We start from the raw sequence: 21,051 nt of genomic DNA on the forward strand, positions 1-21,051 counted from the left end.
GATCATGGCAATGATAATTTCAGGCTTCTTTCAACAGAATTTTTGTTTCCTGAAGTAGCTGATGGTCAGAAGCCTCTAAATTAGCTTCATTTTTCATTTAATCTGTTCTTTTTAAGTCCACTGTCTTCTACATGGGAGCAAGGAACAACATTATGGAAGAAGAAAACATGCCAAAGAAAAAGGCTTAGATCGTTAAGAGTCTTTTGGGGTTAGTCTGAAAATTCTGACTACTACAAAAGAGGCAGAATTACCAGTAAGTGGGAGGAAAATTAAAGCCGTGCTATATTCATTTTGAAAATTCTAACTTTTGGCACATGAATATAGATTTTTTTCAGGAGTAAAGAAGGAAATTTAAACACAGATATATCTAATTTGTAGAGGCATCTACCAACTTCAAGTGAGCTAAATCACTATTCTAATACAAAAAAAAAATATATTGTGAATGTTTTATATGCACTAAAAGATTAATATAATTGATTCTATTTCCAGAAAAATAAACTTGAAATGCATGTGGAATTCTACTTTTGAAGTACCTGCTTCAGATGCAAGCCAGACAGGAGCTAACTAAAAAGTTATCGAACATAATGTTCTGTAGCAGCTAGTTCAACAGCATCAGAACCTACTCTAAAACAGTATTAAGCGTCTAATCAGTTATAATCAGCAGCTCAGTCATGCAGAAATTAGACCAACCATATGTTTAGCCTTTTAAAGAAAACAAGAAGAAACTCCCAATTTTTAAAATCCAATCTACAAAAATGAAATTAATTCTCCTCAGATACAGACATAAAAAAACCTCACTGGCAGGTTGTGGAGACAAAGCCCTACAAACCTGGAACCTTGTAAAAAGGTATCTGGATGTATCATCCTGTCAGTTACAACTGGTTATAGAGTTCATTCTACAAATTGAGACAATATTCAACCGTAGTTAAACAGTAGCAGAGTAAGAAACTTGAGTGCAGGTCTACCAGAGAAACTTCAGAGAAGCTGTCCTATGTTCTTTTAAGCATTATTAGGACACTTCAGAGATCACCAAAGTAGGATGCATAATGGCATGCTTTCCAGCTATCAAGTCGGTCTTAGAAGAAAAGACAACAGAAAGATTCTTGCTAGTTTTAATTTGTTCACATGGATGCATTCAAAACCACAGCAATCTGATCACATCAACCAGCCTCATTTAATCTGTCCCATATCTGGTTTCCTAGAAACCTAATACGCTTCATTCTAACAGGAACCAAATTATGAGGGAGATTACAGTCATTCCCATGTAATGTTTTAATACCTCTCCCACTGACAAACTTAACAGATAATGCAATCACAGCATTTAATTTGCATACATATACTCTACAAAGAAACGCGTTAAGGAATAATAATCCCAAAACTTGATTTGGGGTACTCTACTAATAGTCTTCTAACAGCTCAGCAGATGAGAGTTTAGTTTGGCGCAATCTCCCTTTAGTTCCGTTATGATAACGCTCATCCCATTTAATTCAATGTTTACAATTGTTCTGGAGTAACACTGAAGGACAGGTGTGTTTTAAAATTCCCACTTTCCTAATGTATTAGCTGGTCCACTAAAACATGCTGGCATAGGTTAGTCTAATAGGCTTGTTAAAATGCCTCACCAGTGGGCTCATGATTTTAACCGACAATTCTAATATGAGAGAACAGAAAGAGCAGTCCACCCACTCCAGTGCATTAGGCGCTTTGAACTTTGCTACCAGTTTCATTGGAACATTTTCTGTTGTTCTGATAATTATTTTCATGGACAGTTCTCTCCTGAATTATCATCATCTGTAAAATGGTAATCTGTACCAGGCTGTTCTTAGTTAGATCCAAACAGTGAGTTATGTAAGCAGAATCCCAAATCCCTAAATATTTGATTTATTAGCACAGGGTCAAAGGAAACATAAAAGGTAGATAGATAGGGATTGAACCTAGAATTCTGGTCTGCTTTACCAGCATTGCTGGTAGGCCCATGGCTAAGTCCATGAAAGCTAAAGAGAGACAAATACAATCATAATTTTTCAGCACAAGGGCACTAACATTAGCCAGAAAATATTCTGGATGAACCAACAATTAGAACAAATCAATTGATACCAGAGCTAGAAAACACTGGCAAGACTACCCAACACTGCCTCTGAAGGGTAAGGACCAAAACCGCAAAGGAGAGACAGTGTTTGCAGTAAAAGCTGATGTAGCTTCAGTGACACAGCAGAAAGGTGGTGATGCACACCTTCTATATGATGTCAGCGCCAACCACTGCAATGACCTGAGAACCTCAAAGCTGTAAATAGCATTTTAAACCCTGAAAACAAAGCGGCTTTGCAATGATTCTGTTAACACGACAGGTTTCAAGAAGTACCACAGAAAAAGAGAATCCTTTGTGTATTGCCTTTTTTTAGTAATGAGGGACCTAATTTCAGGCAGCGTGCTGAACATCTCTGTTCCACAGATTTCAGATCGTGAAGAGCTACTTGAGAAGTCTGAATGAGAATGCCATAAAAAGGGTTTCTCAGAACAGTCTGAAGTTGAGGATTGCTGACTACCTGACTTTCAGATTACAACCGGGATGCCTGAGATTTCCTGATGTAATGAAAAAAACCCTGTTCATAGGAAAATGCTTCTAAGCAAGCCAGTAAGAACTCTGAAGCAACCAGGGACTTCCCTGTATCATCTACACTGATGGCTTGACAACCAACTGGGAGAACCCTGATCTAAAACTGCCTTTAAGTTTCCATATAGCTCCATGCCTGTGACACTCCTTACGTAGGTACTCTTCTCAAAAACAGAAGGAAGCTATTTTCTTGTCCTAGAAAGAAGAGTGTGAAGTCTCAGTTTCCCATGGTGCTTCAGAAATTAAATCCCAGGCAGCTGGAAGGCACTGCTTAACTCAGCATGCTAATAAGCGAGGGAATTAAACTGGCTGTGGTGATGAGGACATCAGAGTCAGATTACTATCCTGACATTCATCTCCATCCACAGGAAAGAATCTTGAGGAGTTAGCATATTTAATGAAACCTGGTTTGCCTTAAAAAAAGCTCCCAACTAGCTACACGTACGAGAAAGATTTGCTTAAATACTGTTCTGGTCTATTAACCAGTAGGTAGACTGTAAATGTTAATTAGGCATACCACAGCAAGACACAGTAACATACCAGTGTTTCTATACCATTCTCCCCATGCTACAGCACAAGAGAATTTGCATGGGACTAAAGAGACTCTTGTCAAGTTACAAATTCACTGGTAATTACGACTATGTCTTCTAGAATTTTGTAGCAACTGAGAAAACTCGAACTCTCTTTAAAATTTAATAAAAAGTGCAGAACTGATTTCCATTTAGAATTCCTTGTTTATAATTTTCACATTAACAGCAACAACTGATACTACTAAGGGAAAGCTATCACTAAAATGGTGCAACTTACACAGGCTATATTCACCACTTTCCAATGATCTGAACAAAAGAGGCATTTACATTTCTAAAATAAAAGTATTCTTTTATTTAAGAGCACCTTATTTGCATTTTAATTCATTTCCAAAGTTATTTAGATTTCCTTAAGAATCATATTGCAATCCAAGTAAAGGACAACTAATATTTTTTGAAACAGGTTTATCAATGCCTTAAGATGCAAAATATAAGCAGAAATAAGGAAGGAACCATGATTTCCAGACTGTCCAAGTGAAAAGTAATTTATTAATTTTACAAGTGAATATTCTCTTTGTATGTAACAGGAGCAGCAAGGAAGTCTTTGCAACATGTAAGCAATAGGAGTTTGCTTTCCAGTGCTTTAATCTTCTCTGAAAATAAAAGTAATTTTGGAAACAGCTGTAGTGTGTACACAGTTAGCAAAATGCTGGTAAAAAGGCTGGATGTGAAGAGACTCCTACTAATACATATTTCCAATTTTGGTCTGAACACACATTAATAAAAAGGATGGTTAAAAGCAACCTTAAGATTCCTCAAAATGTAAAAGCACTGTGACATTCACTACTAAGTTAATGAAGACATATGAAAAGGCATAAAAGCTGGTTATCTGCATATTAACATACAATAAACTAAGTAACAAGGAAATTAGATTTATGATTGAAAGAGGTCTTCATCTCATGGAAACTAATGTTTCTCCAAGTGTAATTCAGCCTATTAATTTTTGTGAAGTAAAACTAATTTCAGTCATAAGACATCACTCTATCAATTCACTAGTCCACTCAGAAAGGGTAATAACATAAGGTGCTTCAAAGGACTGTCTAAAACAGAACTACACACCAGTACAGTATGACTCGTTCTCAGCCACAGGGTTACCTCGTTCTTAATTCCGGAAGCACAGAGATTAATTAATAACTGTGGATGCCTTAGTTACTCATATATCTAACCGACTTCCGAGTCTCTTTAAGCTTTTGATCTCAATTATATCCTGAGGAAAGATCTTCATGGGGCATATATGCAATGTTTATGCTTCAAATTTAATTTATAAAATGTGTTTATGAGAAAGAGCAATATTATGATCTTTTTACATTAGACAGTAGGCTCGGTATGCCATTCATTATTTGCAATAAAACACCACTGAAGGTGGCAGTGCAATTACTGCCTTCATTTAACGTTAGTAAAGCCCAATTCAATTCCTTTTTAAAACAATGGCAGCATCTAGAGCCAGTTACATTCAGGCTGGGGGTTGAGGGAAGGGGAACTAAGAGGGCAAGGAGGATTACACAACCTTCCCATAGTAATAACACAAGGAACACACACTATAAACTGGGAGAACACAATTCCTTAATCACCCCTTCTTCCATGCATCTCCAAAGTGAAAACAGCATAGCACCAAAAACAAAAGTATGAAGATCGTATTATTCAAGTAGAAAAATTATTCTGGATCCTGTTTGAGTATAGATCTAAGACCCAGCAGAATAAATACAACAGAGCTAAACACAACAAGAGCAGCCCTACAATTTCAAGCCAAGAAAATTTATTTCCTTAAGTGCTACTTTGACTACGCATTCTTTGTAAGTAAAGAGCACTCATGTATTTTTGCTAAAGTCCATCACTGCATGGCCAGTGTTGGAAGTGTTCCAGGGATGGGGCAGCCACAACTTCTCTGGGCAATCTGTTACAGTGCCTCACCACCCTCTTAGTAAATAATTTTTCCCAGTATCCAACCTAAATCTACTCTCTTTTAGTTTAAAGCCATTCCCTTTTGTCCTGTCACTACATCACATCTCAGACAGGGATGATGGATGAAGATCAGATGTGCAGAGATGTGCAGCCTAACAGCTTTCTTTGTCTTTGCTTAGATTTTATCAAGGTGAGACTTAATGTATAGCTCCACCAACAGCAACATGATACAAATACAGCAGGGAGAAATCAGAAAGAACTCTCTTTGTTACTGAACAATAGGAAGTTCACTGAAATGTAAGAAAGCAATCAGCAGAAGAGGAAAAGATACCAGGAAAGTGATGCTGAATTAGGTACAACTGTTTGGTATAACAAATGTATATTCATTCTGCTTTCAACAGCAGCAATACTCATGTGCAAAACTATTTCTACAAAGGACAGAAAAAACCAAGTTTTGTTTTTACTTAGCACACCCTCTTGGGATATACTTCTTAACTTCAAGAAAGGAATTATGCACATGAGTAATTAACTACTGATCTGATGAGGCATTAATACAAATTATCTAGATCGATCAGATGACTTTGCTCTATCACACTTAGGGAAATTTCCTGATCTTGTTTCTTCTCATAGATTTTAAAAATACGTAAACTGCTCTGTAAACAAATACTGCTAACAAGAGGACTTTAGCCATATTTAAAAAAAAATAAAACTATTAAAATAATTAAACTGTATTTTTAATATAATTTCATAGCTAAAATATATAAACCACAAAACTTCAGTTTTAGGAAAAGTTGGCATATAAAACAACTATTTGTCTAATAATCTTACTAGATGAAAGGGAAATGAAGTGTATTTTGAAACACGAAAGCTGTATGATTTTGAAACAAACCTTGTCCATTAGTTTACTTGCATGAAGACTCAGGCTATTAAAGAATATTTTCTTGCTCAACAAATGCATTTCTTCAATTGTTGTCAACAGTGTGGCTGCACTGTTTCCTACAATACCACTGGAAACAAAATTAAGATTAATTAAATAACGTGAAGGCGGGGCAAACATGACAGGGTCAGATACTTCAGAGCGCATTTCAAATCCAACTATTTTCAAAGTTGAAAATTTACAACAAATAATTGCAGTGAACAGTTCTCCATATTAGCAGAGAGATTCAGTCATAAGATGACTGTGAGAACAAGCATTATCAACTCTGTCATTAAGCAGATATTAAGCACAGGCTATCTAAAACTCTGCACAACGTTTTTAGTAGAATTCTAAAATTTACTGGATTTCTGTTTTGTTACTCTGTAAATCTATTTACATTATAGAAAAGAGATTACGTAAACAAAAAGGATTGTTAACTAGTCTGTCACACTGTCCTTTAGGGATAGCATCATCTCTCTTCTTTCTTCATCATGATGAATCCAAAAATACAAGAACTCATGCCTTTCTATTCAGTATCAAGCTATTAAACTAAACATAAATACCACACAAACTTTAAACAGCACTACTTGACTATGCTTCTTTTAGATACACCCTCTGTCTAAAGTAAAAATCCTTTTAAGCTACAAAAATGGCAGTGAAATTCACTGCATCATAATAGGACTAACTTAAACCAGTAGCTTGATTTTCAGAATATAATTTTGTTGCATTTAATATATCATTTCTCTGGAAAACTGCATTTTCCCTTCATTAGTCAGGTGCACTTCCTCTATGCAGAGGAAATTATTTCACTGAAGGTACTTCGGTGGTCTTTAAATAATGCAATATTAAGACTGAATGCAACAGAGCTTTCATTTTAACATCGCATTTTCAACTGCATCCAGCAGTTGGGAAACACTAACTTTGGAGACAGAAAAATGACAAAAAAATATTTTATTGTATTTTATTTTTTTACAATAAAATTAGGTCTTACAAGCATTCTACCATAGACCTGCAATGCCATCATAATGGAGGATTTTAAATACAGTGGGAGGTGCCCAAGAACCACTTATCCCAATATGCCAAACATCTAAATGTCTCTTCAGACAGAAAAGAAGCTCAAGTAGTAATATTTGTGACTGAAATTCTCAATAATTCAATCCAGGGATGTGGAGGTAGATTTTTCTGCTATTATGAGTTACATATGTATATGAGTTACATATGCTATATGAGTTATAATGTATAAAACCAGCAGTTCTGGCTTTTCTCCAGTTTCTGTGCTCCGAGTGGAATCTGAAGCATCGGAAGATGATTTGTGTACCTTCAAGAGTGAGATACGGAATGAGGCAAGCATCTTCCCAACAAAAAAATCCAAGTGCATTTAGGAAAAATGGTATCAAAACAGAACAGTTTCAGGAAGAAAACTTGAAGTTCTAGAGACAATTCAATTCTAACACTTGCTCAAAAAGGACTTGACTTTGTCTTCTTAAATGCTTTGTCTAGGTTTTTTGTATACTACCTGTATCTACACAGAACAATAAGGAAAGTTTCTATGGCAAGTTGGTGCTATTTTCCAAAGAAGATCTGATACAAATGAGGAATGACAACAGATAAATGGCATCTGCTTGACATCATGCACGTTTCTTCTTGATTCTGTAGGTCAGAGCAGAAACTAAGCCACAAAATACTATTTTTACTTTAATCTTTATATATACAATTAAAAAAAAAAAAAAAGGCATCTTTAAACACGCTTTGTAATTTTGCATACCTGATTGTATGGTGATAGAACTTGAGAAGATTAGAAATCTTGTACAGTAAAACTGCTCCTGGCTCAGCAACAATGACCTGCTCAATTCTAACCTGCACAATAAAGAAATACAAACTTCCTTCAGTTCATACATTTCAAAAGCCAATGTCTATGATTTTATATGTAATATGTCTCTTTTTTGAAAAAAATAAACAGGAATACATTTAAGAAGAGAATGTCAAGTTAACAGCAACATTCTGCTTGAACCAAAATGCTTCTTGGTTGCCAAGCCACAGCGTAGAAAACCAGCAGATGTATATATTCTTAAAAAAAAAAAGGCCTGTTTATCAATACATTGTTGTTGCAACTTGTTTCTGAAAATCTCAAAATAAAGAGATGATTTGACGGATTAATACCAGTACATACTGGAATTCTCCCCAGCACTGAATAGCAAGAATAGCTGCAAAGCTGCAAAATCCCTAAACTACAACAGTTGATCATTAGCATCATGCAGCAATTCAGATCACGCAAAGTACTAGGTATTTTACCCAAAAGACAATTTCACTTGGATTAATTTCCTCTTCACTTCAAGGAGAGATTACATACCTCCTACCAGTATTTTATAAGATGTAACTAATGACCAGCTATGTTGACTGATTATCTCAACTAGGAGATGCTGGCTACACAGACCAAAAGTGTTGACTTTCTTCCTAGTTGAACAGTTGATGTCTTGTCTCCATGGTACACACACTCCCAATCCACTCATAAAAGGCTGCCCCCAAGGTCAATCTTGGGGCACTTATGAAGCAGTGACAGACAGTGACTTATCACTGCACTGTTTTCTCACGTGCCTCTGCCTGAAAGGCCTACACACAAATCACCAGCTGCCACCCACCCTCCAAATTTATCTGTCTGCTGTGCAACGGAATGCGATGCGCAGCAATGCCTTCATGTCAGAGCCAGCTGCAGGGAGAATTAGCTAAGATCATGCTTCCTCAATCCTCTCCCTTTGCATCTAAGTCAGAGATCAACAAAGAATAGCTTTCGATACTCATTCACAATGCTCAATGCACAAAGTTAATTTCAACACTCAGGTGAAGTTTGCTCTTTAATGTATATGTATATACAAAAGTGTATATCTACAAACATCCCTCTCCAGTGTTGCATAAAAGGTCATTTGGGCAGGAGTGCCAAGCATAGTCAGGGGGAAAAGAGGAAAATCAAAATATTGAACCCCTAAAAAAAAGCAAAAGCAATAAAGAAAATTATTCAAAATAGATAAAGACAGAATAGACAGAAAGAAGAATAAAATACAAAAGATTCTGGAGTTAGGAGACAAAAATGAGAATTTAAGAAAAAAAAAAAAAGAAAGAAAAAGCAAAGCGGGAAAAGAAGCATTGCTGCTTCCCATACAGAAGTCTTTACTGCAAAGGAGAACCAAAATTTGCAAGTGACTCAACCTAATCTGCTCAGGGAAGTCCTGGATTTAGAAGTTCTTACTGTTTCTTAATCCTATGCATCCTGTAGTCAGTTGACCATAAAAGCTTATCTGAAGTCTACATAACACATCAAAAACATCATCTTAGTTTGACCTCATCTTCCTTTTGAAGTGAAAGTCCTGTGGTAAAATATACCACTACTGAGTACTCAAGATTCACCTGGATGCCTAAAACTCAAAAGCAACTATCAGTAAGAAATCTGCATAATTTGTACTGCATATAAGCATAATCCTTCTTCTAAAGTAAGAGAACTGCTTCATATTGTGCATTCACATGGAAAAGCATAAACCAGTAAGAAAATTCTGAGTAATTCTTTTAAGTATTTAAAAATGCTCATGGAAATTCTACGATTAGGCTTTTATCAGACTATTTTATACTTCAGCATGAATTCAAATCAAAGTGACAGGTTTGCAAACATCAGCAGAAATCCACTAGACAAGCAGTATACTGTGGTGCCACACAACTACAAGAAAGAGTGTTTTCCCTGAAACTAATGCAGTTATTTTTCTTACAGTGGACAATCTTCAGAACAATGTATGGTAGAAAAGACTACTCCAAACTGAGTCTATTTTTGTTGTTCCTCTCAAAACGATGGCTTGCAATTACCTAACTGCACTGTATGAAGGCTTCTCTGCTTGGGGTTTCTTTCTGCTTTTTTCCTTATGAAACATTTTCACAGGAGAAACAGTAAGTACTGCATATTTTATTTTGGGAAGTCTAGACTGGCATTGAATTAACCCAAGTTGCATTCTCTTTAAATACAGAATATAATGAGAAATTTTTAATTGTTCTTTCAGTTGTTTTCATTTTTACTAGTGCAGTGACTAACTACCAACAACATTTCAGGGGATATTTCTATGGACAGCAGAAGCACACCAGTGTAAAGAGTTTGGCAATCAAAATGGAAGGTATTTTGTACCAAACTATACGGAGGGGTGTGACAGAAATACAGCAAGCCAAGGCAGCATGAAGATTGCAAGTCAGAAACATTTTTTCATGGTCTCTTTTGATACAGGAGCTGGAGTTGTTAAACAAAATAAAACCAAAGTGAGTTGGCTTTCCACAGAGTTAAAATGTGCACTTCCCTCCCGCAGGATATGTTACGAATACCAACATTTTATATCAAATTGAGTATTCATGCAGGAAAAATTCTATTAAATACAAACACAGTAGCTATGGCTCAGTGAGTCCTTAGGAAGTCCACAAACAGGCAAGGAAACCATTCTACCAAAGTATCATGACACACCTGCGTAGTCTGTACACTTTTCCCTAAGCATATGATAATAGTTGCTATGAAAAACAGGGTAGTAAATCAGATAGACATTTCATTAGACCCACTACTGCCATTCCTATAGACTTATCCCAAAACCAATCTTTTATATGTAAGCACTTCCAAACTTAGGAGAAAGAAAGCAAAATCAAGATACAGGCTTAGTATCCCAGTATCTCTCATATATGGCTATTTAACCCAGGTATCTATGAACTACACAATCTTTAATTTTGAATGCCTTTATGTTTCTTTATTAGATGAGAATCTAATTAGATGAGAATCTAACGCTTAACCAGGAGTACTGAAAATACACTGCAGAGATGGGGACACCAGTTCTAGAAAAAAACCCACAACGCAACATTTTTCATGTTCAGAATGCTAAGAAAACAAAATACTTCACCTTCAGAGGCCTGCAGACACCTTCTGTGATGTGTCCAACTACTTCTTGAATATTTTCTTCCACACCTACAATTAATGTAAACACATGCTAAGATTATGCAAATGTAATTCTCTTTTCTTCAAGACTATAAAACAAATAAATACAGAAGCTACTCCTCCATAAAAAGCAGTATGCACTGCATGTTTTTTCCTCCATAAGACTAGTTCACACCTCCACTGAACTTCAAATCTAACCATTAAGAAATAGCTGCACGACAAAACAGAGTCCTGAAGAGTCATTACTTCATGCTATATAATTGCTTTCTAGCACAACACAGTGCCTGGTGATTTGAAGAAGAAGAAGCAAGGAGAAGAAAAAATGATCTAGCAAGAAACTGTCAGAGTAACACTCAATATTAGCACTTCATGAGATTAAACAGGGGGGGCAAAAAAAAAAAAAAAGGCCAGCGAGATGCTCAAGGAGCGACAGTACAAGCCCATTTTGAAAAGTCTGAACCATAAATACACGTGTCTGTCAGCATTCAGTGCTGACGTGCTCGTGGCATTGTTATCAATTAAATGACATATGTACCTCCACACTACCGTGTGCTACAGCATTAGCAGATGCTTCCTCCCCAGCAGCAACTGAAACTCATCTTTCACAGAACTATATACAAAAGAGAATATTGCCCTAACTTACCGTGGAACACAAATGAATTGTTGCATGGCAACCAGTACTGTCATAAATCAATCAAACTGAAAGCAACAGATCTTCAAGCTCTCACTTCAGTAACAACTCAGAATAGATTTATGGAGAAAGCAATACTTTAATTCTAATTTAAAACTTGTCAAGAGGAGTTCATCTTCAGATGGGACCCATGCAATGAACAGTAAACAAACTGACTGTGACATGTGATAGAAATCAGGTGACCTGAAGCTATATTTTATAGATCTTATTACAGACTAACAGAGATTACCTCTGAGAGTAAAAATCATCAGAGATCTTTGCCAGTACCCCTTTACACCAAGCTACCTCAAAAGCCATGTAACATCGGAAATTAGTGTGGTGGCCGTAAGAATTTCAGCATATTAAATTGGCAAGGTAATAAAAATATGTTTATCTATTCAAGTATTGATATCAAGACAGAAACCAAGACGACAAACCACAAGACGTATGGTCTGTTACGTAACAGCTAGCTCCCAGATACACCCTAGCAATTTACACTTTTTTTTTACTAGGAACAGCCACACTTTTACTGTTCATCAATATAACAAGCACCTAGCACATATTTGCAATAGCATATCTAGACCAGATTTATGTAACAAGTTGTTGTGTATGAAAGTTTCAGCTGAAAAATATAAACAAGTTCAAATACCAAAGGACATGAAGCCTTCATATATCGCATTCTTGTGCCTTCACACGTATTTTCATGTCCCATTAGAATATTTTAGATTCAGCAAACAGTAAGAAAAAAACTTCCATCACAATGGGTTATGCAACTGTTGCAAGTTTCAGTATGCCACACTGACATAAAAGAATTACGAAATAAACAACTCTTAGAGACCCAAAATCACTTTTAGAAAACAGTTCATTACTGAAGTTATGCTTCTGCCTGACTGCTACACCATTTGTGTATCCTACATGTTTGTTTACCCTTCTGTAAGAGAGATATCTTTTTTGGACTTTGCTTGGCTTCTGCTCTCCAGCTGGGTTCCTGTAACTCCATGAATAAAATGGCTTTCTACTGCATCCCTTAAACAGAATGCCTGAAATCCTTCCAAGTGCAAGATCTCTGTAAGACTACAAGGCTCCTGTTAGCAGAATACCCAAGCTTCAAAGAAGAGAAACAGATGCTTTATGCTTGTCCAGTATTAGCGCAAAATAGTTAAACTTCTCTGAATTTGTTTTCAGTGCTTAAAATTTTAATAGCATTGTTGGTCAGATTTTAAACAGTTAACATTTGCAAGCTGAACATTTAAAAACTTTTTAAAAGGCATTCTTGAATACTTGATTATGGGCTACATAATTTGCTCTCTTTTAAAGTAAAAACTGTGATAGGAACACTTCTCCAACAATGTGGCATTCACACAGTTTTTCTTCCACTAAGACCAAATCCACCTTTATTTCACCCCTGAATTAAAATAATAAAACCAGTTTCATCTGCAAAAAGCTACTCAGGTTGAAATGAAAACATTTAACTAACCTAACTTTAGAACCCCGGTTAGGTGTCTATCTATAGCAGTTGCTTGAGCAATCTATAGGGAATGGAAGAAAAAAACCCAAACAGTTGTGAAAGTCTCCAGAAATGCCTACATTAGATCTAACTTTTGGTAAGATCTGTGCTCCAGAAATGCAAATCTCTGTTGTTAATCGTAACTGCAAATAAAAAAGACATCCACTTTTTAAATTGGCTATGTGAAATGAAGGCAACCTCTGCTTGGAGCCTGCGCAACAAGACAGCTCAAGACCGCAGGGAATTCAACTTGAACCTCTCAGTACCAGAAACACTGTACTCACTGATTAGCCACTACAAACTCAGAATCTGTATTTATGTAAAGCATATAATCTCAAGGTACTTCATACAGATGCAGTTCCTATAAATATTTCTTATTAAATCTAGGGGTAGCCCATTAAGTACCGTTTGTCTTGCAGATCTTATTGCATAACCATCCTTGTCATCAAAACAAATCTCCCAAAGATGCAGAGGTATAGTTAACAGACAGCACCTCCCAGGCTTTGCTGCTTCCAGTATGAAGCTAAGAATCCTTTTTCACATTTCCTCAGAACTGTACAACAGTGACAGCAAACCCATTCCTGGACAATTTAGAAAAACATATTTTTCCTCCAGACAGGAATACTGAATCTCTTGTTCATACTCATCTCCTGGAAAAAAAGTTCTGACCTGGTGATTTAAAAAAAAAAAAAAAACAACTCAGAACATTTATATGCTCTGAATTCTGAAGTAATTTACTCTGATCTGTGACTGAAATGCTCTTCATATATCTAATTACATGGTCATAGCATCTCAGATTAACGCCCTGTCAGAAGGACAAGGGATTTAATAGCTAAATAAATCACTGCATGAAAAGGTAGAAGAATTTCAGAATAGAATGAAGGCTTAGGCAGCAGCAGTAGCCCAAGCAACAGCAGAACCAGACATAGTAACATGCTCCATGAGGCCAACTTGTCCTGGAAGGACTCCCCAGAAACAGCAGATGCATCAGACATTCACCTGCAAAGAACTGCTATGTCTTTTCTTCTATCATTAAACATCATAAGGCCTGCTTTCCCATCTCCCTGAGATAGTCAGTAAACAATATTAAATTCACTTCTATAGTACTCTGTGTAACTGTAGATAAAACTCAACATTGCTTCAGTTTGATTTACAATATTTCCTGAAGTCTCCTTTTTCATACCGCTAATTAGGAAAGCCAACTGCTTGATGAGAAGCTCAGCATGACCTGGCAACATGTGCTCACAGCCCAGAAAGCCAACTACATGCTGGGCTGCATCAAAAGAAGTGTGGCCAGCAGGTCAAGGGAGGTGATCCTGCCCCTTTGTTCTTCTGAGATCTGACCTGCAGTACTGTGTCCAGTTCTGGGGCTCCCAACACAAGAGGGACATGGACCTGCTTGAGCAAGGCTACAGGAGGGCCATGAAGATGATCAGAGGGCTGGAGCACCCCTCCTATGAAGACAAGCTGAGAGAATTGGGCTTGTTTAGCCTGGAGAAGAGAAGGCTCTGGGAAGACCTTATTACAGCTTTCCAATACCTAAAAGGGGCTTACAAGAAAGCTGGAGAGGGACTTTTTACAAGGGCATGTAGTGACAGGACAAAGGAGAATCTACCCTGACAGAGCAGTCTACTTTGACCTCTGTAATCCTACATTATGTCACATGACAGAAAAAAATTACATTTTACTTGTAGCATAGAAGAAAAGGAATTACCGAGAGAAGGAATTCTATTTTTCAAAATTACCAAACAAATGAGCAAGGCATAATAGGAATACTCAACATATCAATAAGCAACCCTATATGGCAATGTTTTTGGAGACATATGTATTCATACACTTTACAGACAATTTTTGAACTCTCATCTACAATCTAAAATGTCCCTTCGCAAATTTAGTGTAAATCTGTTATAAGCATGCTAAAATGAAAAGAGTGCATTTTGAAATAGTCTTCTTTGTTAAGGGCTTTCTTTTGATAAACTGCAATCACCACCTATTCTGAAATTATTCCCAGGAAATCTAAGCTCACACTCTCATAACTGTAGCACAGCCCAAGAAATTTAGCACATTTTCTGACTTATCACAGACTTAACTTTCTATCACTTCCCAATTTATGTTTTAAAGTCTAGTACTACCTTCAATAGTTACAAGCTTTAACATAGCTTCTAGGTGTTCTTTTTCAGAAGCTGTAGCTTGATGCAACCAGGCCAGCATGTCTCCTATGTACCTAAAGACAGACAGAAATTTGTTTAAATCAGAAGTTTATGGTGTCAGGGATTCGAAGTGCCAACAGGCAAAAGAAGAATTACTTCATATACATTCTTGCTAGCAATGTACCTCAGAGGATCATGGGAGTGCATTTCTATAGGGCGGGGAGTACCACCCAGACCTCCTCTAGTGAGAGCATCTATAAAGCCACGGACCACAGCACTCCTCCTAGCTGTTCCAAACTCATCCAACGTGTACCTGTTATTGAAACATGAAAATGCATAAAACAAAACAGTTCACCTTATCACAGTTTACTAGCTCAACTTTACAGTTAATATGAGCAACCATTTTTATAGTTCTAGGAATCTTGCATCAATATTTCTGATATAAAGCATTCAAAACTATCTGATTTTCCCATCTAATCTAAGAAGATGCTAAAGGTAACTTCTTCCTGACCCTTCCATTCTTTCACCTCACACAAATAAATAAATGAAAAATCAACTTCCACATTTTTGTACACATAAACACATATACAAGTGTACACGATTAGTAGCAAAAAAGTTTGATTTGCCTTCTTTTGATTTTTGATTTGCTTTTCTATCAACTTTCATTTAATACTTGTTCACTGGTTTTAACCAAATTAGTCTTAGATATTTAATGGATGGACAATTAACAGCTCAGAGTGCACGATCTCAAATGGCTTGCTGGTAGTAGAGAAGATACCAGCAACATACATGCAGCTCATTTTTGGAGCAGGCTACCTTCCTACTGGGGCTGAAGCATAATAGCAAATGAAGGATGGGAATTGAGCACTGATTACATCCCTGCTACTGCTGCTTAGAAACAGGATTTCTGCAAGTCACGTAGCACTTCTTCAAAAACAAATTTAAGCATTTTGAACAAAACACAAAAATTATAAAGGAGAAAAAGAAAATACTCATGACAGTTTATTTTTCCAATATAAATGCCAAAGAATAAGCATGGTGTCACTCACCAATGACACCCAGCAACTGAACAGATAGAAAAATAATAACAAAAAGCATGTTACTCACTGACTAAAGTTAAATGAGTACTGCATTCACAATTAACAGATGTGGAAAACAAAACCAAAACAAAGAAACAAACAAAAAAACCCAACAAAAACCCAAAAGAAAATAGTATACTGTTTTAAATATGCAATAAGTTAAGTTCGATTAGATTTCTATTATGCTATAAGAAGTCCTAGGGATCCTTCACTTTCGCTGTTTTTAATCAACATTACTATTTGAGAGAGGGGAGGTAAAAAGCACACTGAAGAATCCACAAATTTCTGTTTAAATCCTTCATACAATGTGCTTGTTAACTCAGAGAGTAAATAGCTGAGTTAAAAAAAGAAGTCTAATGAAAAAGTCTTTAATAAATTGCTATTTACAAAAATTATGCAATTAAAAGTGGGAAAGATCTGGGAGCTGCCAACTACCCACAGTCCAGGAGTAGCAGCACTGCAGTGAAAAATCTCAAGTGTTTGTAGAAATCAGATAAAGTTTTTTTTTTCCCCTTCTTTTTTTTCCCCTTCAATAAACAGCACTATAATAAATCATTAAAAATACGGCAGCAAAACAGATCCTGGGTTCTTGTTATTAGATCTGAAAACAACATTTAATAATGATAATTTTGTTTTAAAAAGAAAACTACTAGTCTTTGTTTTGCTCTCAGTAGAACAGGGTACAAAGATTACAAAATCCTGGATCTTAAAAAAATCAGTAATAACTGAATTTACACTTGTTAACATTTGGATTCTTTTCAACCCAGCTTCAATTTTTTAAAACCCCAGTAAAGCAATGATCGCTGGGGGGAAAGGAAGAAGATGGAGAAAAAGCTCTGAAAACCGGAGTGGATAATGGAAGAGAACAGTGCTTTGAGCTACGATGCATTTCCTATGAAACAGTTTTCTGTTACAACCAGGAAGTGGAAAACAAACTGAAATGCTTATTTCAGATCCCTAGTGACTGCAGTTCCCAAAAGTCCATCCATGGTGCAACCCTTCTGCCATCCTAAGTTAACAAGACATAAGTCCATATAAGAAAAGAAGAATTTGTAGCTTTGTTTCTAAACTCCTGCCTCCTTCATCTCAGTCACTTTCACCCAATCAAATCGCAATCATTATCAGATGCAAAGGCAATGATTTGGAGAAATCACACAGCAATGCTCATACAACAATTAAAAATTACTTTCTTGTATGACGTAATTTTTACATTTTAAACTGTTACGTATTGAAGGTATACAAAAATTTTTGGAAGGCAATAAATTAAACTGTGAGATTTAAAATGTAAAGCATCAGTACTGCAATTTTCACAATACTTCCGTAGCAAAGTAGTTAAGCATGATAATCTATGATAAGAGACATATTGCTACATCTTCTACAGTAATGTTTAATTTCGCACTTTAGGCAGGAGAGAAAAGTTCTACCTACCAAGTTCTACCTTTGGTAACACTAGTACTGCTGGTGGTGAGAGAGGTGTCAGAAGAAAAATAAAGTTTTTGCAGACTCATTTTAACCTGGACAGCTGTGGATTTATACAGAAGATGTTGGGGTTTTTTTTCCCCTAAATGTTAAGAAATCAAAACAGTGGTTTTATAAAGTTTGAAAGTAACATAATTTAACAAAATAAATGTTCACAGAAAATAAAACTGTTTCCATAAATGCTCCTGTAAGATGTTGTGAACACAGTTGTGATTGATCTCTTGCAGCTGTGAATGAGGGCCTGGAGGGCACAAAGCAAGAAAGGACTCTGCAGTAAGCAACTATGACACAACGTACTGCAATCACCACATGCAGTAGCTGGGGAGGTCAAGTGACGCCACCTCCCTCACATCAACCAGCAGAACTGACTGACCATGTCAAGATGTGCACCCTCTCTCATACTGACAGAACTTTTAAGGTCCACTTGCACTACGCATTTTCCCCATGAAGAGTTCCGTGGAGGCTTACACTGTCACACCTTCGCACATTTCACACTCTTAAAGACAAGGCACTTTGACAAAGTGCCTAAGGATTCTGCTGTCCTGGATGCCTGTGGCTGAAAGTAATTTGCAATAGCTGCAAAATGTGATGAATGCAGTTTTCAAAACAAAACCCTAAAAAGCAAAGAAGTGAAAGCACCTCTCCGGCTATGGTCACCCCACATAAAAGCAGTTCCTACAGTGCCACCTCGTGGTTAAGCTGTCTCTACTAAGTCCCTTCAGCAAATAGTGAAGAGCTAAACAGTAGTATATTTTACACATATATATATGTATGCATGTATGTACCCCTATACTTTATATGCCCATATGTAATAGATTTTTTTTAATAGGTTACTGTGCAACTCATAATGGAAAACATTCTTACTACCAGAAGAATCTCAGTAAAAGCTAATTTAGGCTTTATCAACTTTTATCTTTGGGTACGTAAATGAGACAATCACATGCTTTGGATGGCTTTTTGTGTTTTTCTTCAGAAAAACCCTACAATGACAGCAGCAGAAATTCAAAATTCATTTAAATAAAAACAGTCTGACATTTTACTTTAATTAGAAACCACTACGTTGGAAAAAGCTCAATGACATTTACTGTATCATAATTATGTCAGAAAGACTCCTGAAATTTAAAGGAGTTGAACCATCATTTCTTCACATTTTTATTTTTTAAAAAAAATCTGACACAGGACTATATTGTCACCATCCTTGGCACTGTAATTCATGCCCATCTTTAAATTTTATGGGCTGGAAATACTCCTTTCTGTTAGAGGTAATAGTGAACATTTACTTACTTATACAGGACAGGTCTATCTCCTAAAGCTTCCATGGCTTGAGTGAGCACTGGAGAAATGTCACATGATTCTTGTGTCAAAGTCCTGCATTCATCTATAAAATACCAACACAGATAAAAGCGCATTCTTTACACTGTAAGGCCTTTTATAACAAGTTGTCAAACACGAAAATAACTTAAAAACTCAGACATTTTTGATTTTGAATTGAAGCCTTCAGAATAAGCTACCTAGCCTACTTCGTGTTAATGTAACTAAATTAGCAACAAAGCATAAAGCAATACTTCACTGCAAAATGGATGTCCATCATAAATTTCAACAAGAATAAATATTGAAGGAAGCTGAATATCTACTTGCACCCCCACGTGTAAATGTTAAATCATTCGGCCATCAGAATTCTGTCAGGCTCCTTTATAACTGTTTACCACATTCCAGATAAACCATTAAGAAAAAAGGGAGCGATTATTTAAGCAAGCTGTGGGTTTGTTTTGTTGGGGTTTTTTTAGTGGTGCCTGTTTGTGGTTTTTTTGTTGTTTGAATTTTTTGTTTGTTTCTTTTTTGTTTGTTTTTGGTGTTTTTTACTTTAATCACATTAACTATATAATCTTGTACATTCCATGCAAGAATGTAGAAATCGTTCAAACTAAATCAAACATCAGCATAAAATTTACTGACTTTTCATTAAGGTGAAACCACAACCATTATCTGAGGTTTCAGCATGTACTGAACTAATGAATATAGTGTCGCACCGCAGCATAATTTTTTTTTTCCAACAAATCTTCTTGTCAATGTACAGGTACAAAGAAGTAATCAAAAAGCATCTACATTTTACACCAGTAAGATGTAATATCGAACACTGATGCTTGGATCCATGCAAAAAAGGAATAATTGCCTACTATCATGCAAAAGAGCATCCTTATAAAATACGGTTGTGCGTTTGGTTTTTTTATTTTTTAAAGATAATAACCCACTCCTCCTATTAAACTCGATCTTACTACCCGATTGTCAAAAATGAAAATGTCCCTGAAACCTGCAAGAAAATGAAATGCCATACACTTAGTTTGCTTAGACTACCAAACTGTAGTTGTTATTCTCTGTGGAAAACCATCTAAAAATACAAATAATAATATACTTTTACTAACAGAGATGAGATTAGCCCCAAAAAGGAGAGAATCAATTGACTATTTGATTCACAACAAATCTTTCACTAAGAAGGAAACCCAAAGTCTTGTTAACGAATCTTGGAAAGGTTTTTTGCTGAGTTCAATCCACATGAAGGAATTAAAGGAATCATCACAATAATATTCATAAACATAAAAACATTTAGTCCTACTTTGAGTCCATCTGTAAAGTCGTTCGTAAGATGTCTCTTGCAGTAAAGCCATCTGTTCCATAATTTCCAAGCTACAAGACAGAAAGATTTTATTTGCAAGTACTATTTTAGACAGTACTAGCAAAGACACGTGCAAATCAAATAAAATACACCATTATTAAAAGAATGAAAATTTAAAAAGATGTTACTATTCTTCAGTGTTTTGTGCAATACTCTGTATAGCCATAGGAAGTAAAGAATAAGACCTTGCTGCAACTTCTGCTTTTAACTAGTAAATGGTTATCTTGCACTCATTTATGTAGCACTCACCCTGCCCTTTGCTGATTTGTTCGGAGGAGAATCTTGACATCATCATGAATTTGCTTGACTCTTCCCAAAGCCCTGAAAAAATCCTAAATCAATAATAAATAAATAAATTAATAAATAAAAGCACCATTCAAAAGCACTAGTTTCTTATCCAGATCTCTAGTACTCTATACGCCCCATTTCAATTCCATACTTACATTCCTTGTAGGTCTGCGCACCAAGTACTGCTTTTAAAATACAAGCCCCCCTCTGCCACTCCTTCCATCTTAAAAGCCTTTG

General features: G+C 36.1%; 1 protein-coding gene across 3 annotated transcripts in view; it reads right to left on the minus strand.

The window, feature by feature from the left end:
- The window catches only part of COG6 (component of oligomeric golgi complex 6), a 57,035-nt gene that overhangs the window by 18,135 nt on the left and 17,849 nt on the right, over positions 1-21,051 (minus strand). For 2 of the 3 annotated variants that reach the window (XM_080612609.1, XM_080612608.1), the window contains exons 6-13: positions 20,776-20,858; positions 20,467-20,537; positions 19,137-19,230; positions 15,479-15,607; positions 15,277-15,368; positions 10,933-10,997; positions 7,785-7,876; positions 5,993-6,110 (exon numbers count right to left, since the gene is read on the minus strand). In XM_080612609.1, coding sequence (XP_080468735.1) covers positions 5,993-6,110; positions 7,785-7,876; positions 10,933-10,997; positions 15,277-15,368; positions 15,479-15,607; positions 19,137-19,230; positions 20,467-20,537; positions 20,776-20,858 — 744 coding nt within the window. The remainder of the gene's footprint in view (positions 1-5,992; positions 6,111-7,784; positions 7,877-10,932; positions 10,998-15,276; positions 15,369-15,478; positions 15,608-19,136; positions 19,231-20,466; positions 20,538-20,775; positions 20,859-21,051) is intronic. The other variant, XM_080612610.1, reaches the window with a different exon arrangement.

Source organism: Psittacula echo (genome assembly GCF_963264785.1).
Source record: "Psittacula echo genome assembly, chromosome: 3".
Taxonomy (NCBI): Eukaryota; Metazoa; Chordata; class Aves; order Psittaciformes; family Psittacidae; genus Psittacula; species Psittacula echo.